General features: G+C 36.4%; 1 protein-coding gene and 1 long non-coding RNA gene across 3 annotated transcripts; one reads left to right on the forward strand and one right to left on the reverse strand.

Annotated features, from left to right (window-relative positions):
• The first annotated feature begins 2,827 nt into the window (after positions 1-2,827).
• LOC101740587 (splicing regulator SDE2) lies at positions 2,828-7,050 on the forward strand. 2 transcript variants are annotated; one of them, XM_021347888.3, is made up of 3 exons: positions 2,828-2,935; positions 6,211-6,313; positions 6,815-7,050. In XM_021347888.3, exons 1-3 carry the CDS (start codon positions 2,843-2,845, stop codon positions 6,916-6,918), a joined length of 300 nt encoding a protein of 99 aa, XP_021203563.1. In that variant the 5' UTR covers positions 2,828-2,842; the 3' UTR covers positions 6,919-7,050. The 2 variants fall into 2 exon arrangements, with proteins under 2 accessions (XP_021203563.1, XP_062530434.1); XM_062674450.1 differs by having other exon boundaries at positions 2,832-4,003.
• LOC119630048 (uncharacterized) lies at positions 4,354-6,871 on the reverse strand. The gene is made up of 2 exons (XR_005245870.2): positions 6,659-6,871; positions 4,354-5,234 (listed from the first exon to the last, which is right to left on the reverse strand). It is a non-coding gene; the product is annotated as an uncharacterized LOC119630048 (long non-coding RNA).
• Positions 7,051-7,730: the final 680 nt, after the last annotated feature.

A 7,730-nucleotide genomic window follows, 5' to 3' on the forward strand; every position in this document is an offset into this window, starting at 1 on the left:
CATTATAGTTTTAAACATAAGATTATCCGAATATACTATAACATGTGGATAAAATAATTTCATGTCACAAATAATTTCAAAATGATAATCGCTTTCAAAATTTAGATTTCATTTACCCGCTTTTTTAAATTTGGCCTAGTACTTTTTATGTGACGATGAAATTTTAAACGTATTAATTTTTGCCTAATACAATGTGCCCGATAAAGTTAAAAAATTGTTTGCGCATTTTAAATGTAATAGTACCTGTATGCTATTTTAAATAGGATTACTAGAATAAAAGAGGCGATTAGGTAGGTATTGATTTTTTTAGTTCTGTTTGTTTGTTCTGTTTAAGTTTAGATAAATATGTCCAAATGAAAAATTAAGATTAGCCAGAGTAATATTCGATTAGTTTACTAGACAATTTCATTTTGAAACATTTTATTATTTCATCTTATTAATTACATATCTCATTTCATTTTATCATTACCTAGTCTTCGTAATTACTGGTACGTAGAGAGTGAGCCTGCACGGATAGCTACCTGCTATTTGAGTCATGATAATCCCTAGCTATTTAAGTCATGATGTGTCTTGGTTTGAAATGGGATAGCAACTCTACAACACAATTGTAAGTATTCCAAGCTGGGTAGAGTGGCATTCACGTCGGGTGCTTATGGGTTTTGAGTGAGCTGTGAATTCCTCCAACTATAAAGTACAAAAATATCTGTAGTGGAGGCGGTAATCCGAACAACATGGCGCGTTTTTGTTTATTCATATTTTGGTGGGAAAGTGAGTTTCTACTTCAAAGTGAAGGAGCTACTCAAAGCCCATGGCTACAGCTAGACTTAAATTATACTAACTTCAGTTAATGGTTAGCTTGAGCGACGACTAACCAACGAATAAATGTAAACTTATAATTAGATTAGTATTTATTAACTATATTATTATACAAATCTCTATATCTTTCGCTTTCTATGTTTAAAAATTAACACATTGTCTTAATATAAATAATGGCAATTAACTGTAGATGCTCGTTGAGCTCGTCGAAGAGTTCGGCATGAGATTTAGGTGGCCTATAACTTCAGGCCGCGGCTGTGCCGAGTTTCAAGCATAATATTCTCAGGGGTTTGCGAATCTGATCGTGTAGTAGACACTGGCGACTGTCACCACCTTGCTGTTACGCTCGTCTTCATTGCAGGCTAAAATATAATAATTGCATGAGACTTTAAAGACTTCTTACGAAGATCGGGAAGACCGCGAGTTTAACTAGAACAGCATGTTACCGTAATTAGGGTAATTACTCAACTAGTCAACAAATTCTTTGCAAAGAACTTTGAAACTCATTGGTTGCCTAGAAATCGCAGTCTAATCCACTTCGATAAAGCGGCAGGACATGAGAACCCTCTCATCGTGGCCGCCGGTAACTACATTCCCGATCCTGCGGAAAGAATGGAAAGCAGTCGACGTCGCCCCAAACACGTCATTTCGGATTTTTTTTTTTTTTTTTTTTATTGCCCTTGTAGGCAGACGAGCATACGGCCCACCTGATGGTGAGTGGTTACCGTCGCCCATGGACTTCAGCAATGCCAGAGGCAGAGCCAAGCCGCTGCCTACCGATCCACTAACGGTGCTTTTAGGTACCTCAAGCATCGGTAATTGTCGCACCCTTCGCTTGCGACGAAGGGCTCAACGAGTAAATGAACCCTCAGACATAGCCCACTGAGTTTCTTACCAGATCTTTTCAATGGGTCGCGTTTCCGATCCGGTGGCAGATTCTGCGAAGCACGGCTCTTGCTAGGGTTCTTGTTAGCAACGTCGTCTGGTTTGAGCCCCGTGAGCTCACCTACTAGTTAAGGTTACGCTGAAATAGCCTCTCAAGGCTCTCAGCTAGGTAGGAAAAAAAGCAGTTTATCTTCGCCATCGACGGGATGTCGTGAAATACATTTTGATAATTTCTACTGCCATCGATTGCCTGGTGGTGTAGCGTTACTGTTGTGGCGATTTCGTCTTAACAATTTTCTTAAATAGTGAGTAAATTTTTTTAAGGGGTTGAGTATTGCTATTGGCCCAAAGGCCTTTCAACCTCATCAGAATAGGTGGCTGAGCACGGCCTCAACAAAGAGGGGTAAAGTTTAAAGAGAAAGAGTCAGAAGGTGACCTAGCATCTCAAAGACAGATGCGAATGCATGTAAAACAGTATCGAAATCGCGATCGGCTGAAATGAACCGGCCAGAAACTCAGCGGGCTGATGCTATGCGTAAATAATCGCGTTGTTAGGCTACCTATACAAATCATTACGCGCGATACTTTCACTTTCATTGGTGAATTTAATGTCTACTTGAGCGTGAAATTGGAAATCTGGAACGAAATTATTTAATAATAGTAAAAATAAAAGTTTTGTAGAGTATTTAAGATGCAATACTCTGTAATTACTTTTAGTTTTGAATAGAATTTTGTATTCAGGCACACTGTTTGACGATAATATGAATATTCAAGTAAGTACTATACTGTCTTGTTAATTGCTTTCTGTTTTCTAGTAGTGCTATTTTCCTTATTTTCTTTCCTTAAGCATCTTACTGATTATGTGTAACATTAATTTCAATTACTTTAAAAACCAACGGCTTTAAAATACTGATTTCTGTAATCAACGGTCCTTTTGTAAATTAATTTTATTGATCTATGAGTGTGAAGTTTTGTTTTTCACATTGCTTAAAATAAGCGATCCCAAGAATGTTCAAATTCAATAACCACGTCAAAACAGTTTTCTCCTGTGTGCTTACTTCTTTTTTCTAATCAGTTTACAAAGCGATCTCTTCTCATTTTCATTCGTATTTTGTAATGTCAAAAGTCATTGTCAATATCAATGTGTCAAATTAAAGCAGTGAATGTTCATAATTTCTTGTTTGAGTTTTCTGTGTACCTATTTAACTTTTGTTCGCAATTACCAGTACCAGTTGTAAGTTGTAACAGTAGGTTTGAATTCTCATAAACATTATCGTAAGATTACCGACGTAGGCATAATTAATACATACAAAATGGAAAGTCTTGTTTTGTTTGAGAATAAATCCATTCATGACATCGATTGCACAGATGTGTCGTCACTGAAATGCGAAATATCTTTAAGATATGGCATACCCACTGAAGATTTATACGTTACGATCAATGGGAAGACTATTGCAAGTAATTTCGTCCTCAAAAATTGTCAAAATATAGTTAGAATATCGTCAAGGTTGGTTGGAGGAAAAGGTGGATTCGGTTCTATGTTACGAGCGATAGGCGCTCAAATTGAGAAAACTACGAATCGGGAAGCCTGCCGTGACCTCTCAGGACGTCGACTACGAGACATTAATGAAGAGAAGAGATTAAGAAAGTGGTTAGACGGACAAGAAGAGCGCGAACGTGAGGCTGCAGAAAGAAAACAAAAGAAAATCGAAAAGATTCTTGCAGAACCAAAAATAGAGGTGAATCTGAATCCGGAATACGAGAAGGAGCGTCAAGCGTTACCAGAACGGGTGAGCGCTGCTGTAGATGCTGGCTGGCAGAATGCTTCCACTTCTGAAGGCAATTTAAAAAGAAAAGCGGTTGACATTAAAGCCAAAAATAAGAAAAAGAAGTTATGGATTGATGCTGAGCTTTCAGATTGTTCATTGAGTGAGGATGATGACGCTGATGATATTGATGATGGAAACAAAGCCAGTCCAGGCCCTGCTCTGTCAACAGATAGCGGGAATGAATCAGAAAGGAGTAAAATGTGATTGTAACTGTTGGAACATTTAGTTTTATCATGGGAATACCTATAAACAGTGAACCTAACTATCTACTGAACTCCTCACCACTGACTCTTAAATTCAGCTTGGGTGGCACCATTTGTCACCAGCTTGTGTGATTAGATAAAATTGCATTAATGGATTAATGAGACTATGGATTAATGAAACAATAATAATAAGATAATTTGTGGTGTTCATGTTGTGTAAATAGGCAATGGTTCTTGCACCATTCCATTAAACTTAACCCTCTCAGTGCAGTAAGTCTGGTTCTACATTAAAATTTTACCAAAAAGGTCGGTTGTGTTTGCTAGGGCATTATTCATAATCCAAAAATTGGCAAATCAACAGTTAAGAATTAATAGTGACTTATCTCAAAAAAGTCAAGTTAAATGTAGATAAAAAAACATTTCTTCGCTTCAGCTAATAAGTTACCAGAAAATTTGAAATGACTAAAAAGCGTAAATAAATGCTGGAAACTTTTAAGTAAACTTAAATTGTCTTAATATCGTCACATACTAAGATACCGTGAGTTAGGTGGTATTGGTTCAAAAGAGTTGAAATTATTTTTATCTACTAGATAGGGTGTTATTGAATGAAAACCACATAGTAAGGAATCAAATAGTTTATTAATCAATAGCATGGAATAATGTTATTTTCCATACCTTACACTTGGCATCTTACAAATGAGGCAAAGAATCATAAAAGTTATGGCACTCTGCTGGTAGAACTTGTTTGAGTTCTTGCAGATGTTGGTATTTTGATGCAGTTATAGCAATCATGTTAATATGTAAGGCAAATATGATACATCAAGATTGAAATGTTTTGATATGCTGTTTTATTCTCCAAACCCTCACTTATTTGTATAATAAATAAACATTATCAGGAAGATGATGCAGTATTAAAGTTGCACTTCATAGATTTTTACACCTGTGTTTGATTCAAGGGTGGAGTTTATGTCTCCTTAATTTAGTATTTGGGTCCTATTTGTGTTAGTTCTATTGGCGTTCGAACAATTAAGACATTGGAGAAAAAATGAGTTTTGGCTGGTTGAATGTGAAATAATATCCATTTTCATTTAGTGTTTCCAAATATGAGATGAAATCACACCCAGGCAGATTTATGGAGAAACAGTTCATACAGTTAGTGCATACAGTTTTGGTGTTAATATTAGGGGTTAAAGTATGAAATGGCCGATTTGTACTGAAAAATTGAAAAATGTTTTTTTTTTCATTTAAAACATTTATTTAATCAAAATATCTACCATTATTATCTATACATTGCTGCCATTTAATAGGAAGGTCATTTATGCCTATGCGGCAGAACTCTGGTGATCTAGATTCTACAAACTGCGTGAAAGCATTCTGCAATGCCTCCTGAGAAGAAAACTTTTATCACGTAGAAAATTGTCCAAATCATGAAAAAGTGTTAGTCCGTTGGAGCAAGGTCTGGCGAATACGGAAGGCGACGAATGGTTTCTAATTGTAGTTCCTGTAGAGTTAAAACGGATTTTCAGTTATTTTTTTTTTGCTTAGGCTTAGATGGGTGGACGAGCTCACAGCCTACATGGTGTTAAGTGGGTACCGGGACCCACACATCTACAACATAAATGCCGCTACCCACCTTGAGATATGAGTTCTAAGGTCACTCAGTCGGTCAGTGTTGCAACGGCTGCCCCACCCTTCAAACCGAAACACATTACGGCTTCACGGCAGAAATAGGCAGGGTGGTGGTACCTACACGTGCGGACTCACAAGAGGTCCTACTACCAGTAATTACGCAAATTATAATTTTGCGGGTTTGATTTTTATTACACGATGTTATTCCTTCACCGTGGAAGTCAATCATGAACATTCGTTAAGTACGTATTTCATTAGAAAAATTGGCACCCGCCTGTGGGATTCGCGTTATCATGGAGTAATAATGGTGAAGATCGATTCATGAGTCGGGGCTGTTTCACTGCAAGTTTTGCTATCAGACCACCAAACAGTTATCATTAGGTACCTTTTATTACGTACGTACGCTATATAAAAAATGGGCTCTTGTAATTAATTACCTATCCTTATATAATGCACGGTACTTTAAATACATTTTAGGACTCAAAATATTTTTAAGTTAAATTTTTTATCGCACGCAATTTTTTTATGACACGACCTTCTTCAAACGAGGCTTGTGGAGAGTATTAAGCGGTAGGCAGCGGCTTGGCTCTGCCCCTGGCATTGCTGAAGTCCATGGGCGACGGTAACCATTCACCATCAGGTGGGCCGTATGCTCGTCTGCCTACACGGGCAATAAAAAATAGATATAAATCTATTAAAATTTTATAAATTTTCTGGATTTCGTCTTTTCGAAAATGCATCCATCAAGCTTCATCATTAATGATACATATGGTGTTATTAAACTTTTTTAAATAAGGACATTCCTTAAATATGAGGTGTATTTTTAAAGAAATATATTAATTTGACAGAAGAATAAATGGACGGTGCTCTTATTGGTGGCATTGTTGGCATTGGCTGCCGCGAGACCTCAGGAGTTCGATGATGACGAGGACGGCTCTAATGATAAAAAAGGTAGGTATTAATTAAAGGAATTAAATTTAAGTTATCCACTTTATCTTCAGAAATAATTTAGTCATTATTTAATAATGCAATTTTATTTAAAAATGATTTGTTTAAAATCACTTCTTATTTTAATCCATAAATATAATGTATGGATAATATCTACGATGTATGTACCTATAGGAACTAGTTAGTACTTTGTAAGTGTGGAAGTTGTGTCAACGTTATTATGTACACACGTACGTACATAATAATATTTTTGAAGAATAGTAGATTGAAGCGGTAATATCCGACAGTAGAGGCGTTTAAAGTGATATTAAGTGTATTATCTATGAAGATATGTCATTCGCAACTTACCAGAGATAAGATCAGGTAGGCTGTGAGCTCGTCCACACATCTAATAAAAAAAAAATCGTGTCTCACGTCATGAGAGCCGGCATTCACGTTTTGCGTGGTCTTTTATATGGATTGTGGTGGTCACGACAATGAGCTTTACATATTGTTTTTTCACAGATGACGTGGCTCGCGTACAAATCAAAGTTTACCGTGGACCTACAAAGCATGATGGATATGCTCCGTGGGGCTTCTGGGTCAAGCAGCCTTCCGACGAGGAGTGAAAGTCGAAGATAATCGTTATTTGTTTACGTCGTCGAAAATAGATGGCGCTAGATTAAATTTTATTAGAAAAACCAAAGATGTCTTAATCGCGATAGTGATCATATTATTAAATAAATAGTTTTTAGTTTTAATTCAGTATCATTTTTAATTGTTTTATATTGCATCTTAGCACCTAACTTAGAAAACCCTTAGTACTATTATGTGTATTAAATGCTGAGGGTTTTGTATTTTGACATAATTATTCTATGGTTTAGTGCAGACTTTTCACGTCTCCTACAAAACAAACCAAATCAAAAAAAAAATTTCAAATCAATATTTTTTTTATTCAACATAAATGAAAGTACATACTTGTTGAACGTCAAAAAGAACTACCGTCAATTCACAAAAACTAGCCTCCGTCCTGAGAAGAACTAGCATGAAACTCAGCGGGCTGTCTTTTTTCTTTTTTTTTACTTTTTAAATATTAATTCACTTAAGTATACCGCGCAGCGAGAGATTGGTAGATGGATTCGCGATGTAGTTTACGCCTTGAGCTGCTAGTCATGCTCCCAGGGTACTAGAGCAGCTGTTAACTTAGCCTTCCTGGATGAGCTATTGAGTTAGCCCAGCCGTCCTATCTAAGCGACAAAGTCTCTGGTCTAGACGTGATCCTGTCATCCCCAAAAACACGACTCGCAACCATAGAGTGCTCTATGACTTAAATACCTGCCTGATAATAAAACTTAAAATACGTTAACTTTATTTCTTCTTTTCCTTCTACTAATTATTTACTTCGAATCACGTTAATAGACACTAATGTAATTTAAATCGT

Source organism: Bombyx mori, chromosome 20 (genome assembly GCF_030269925.1).
Source record: "Bombyx mori chromosome 20, ASM3026992v2".
Taxonomy (NCBI): domain Eukaryota; kingdom Metazoa; phylum Arthropoda; class Insecta; order Lepidoptera; family Bombycidae; genus Bombyx; species Bombyx mori.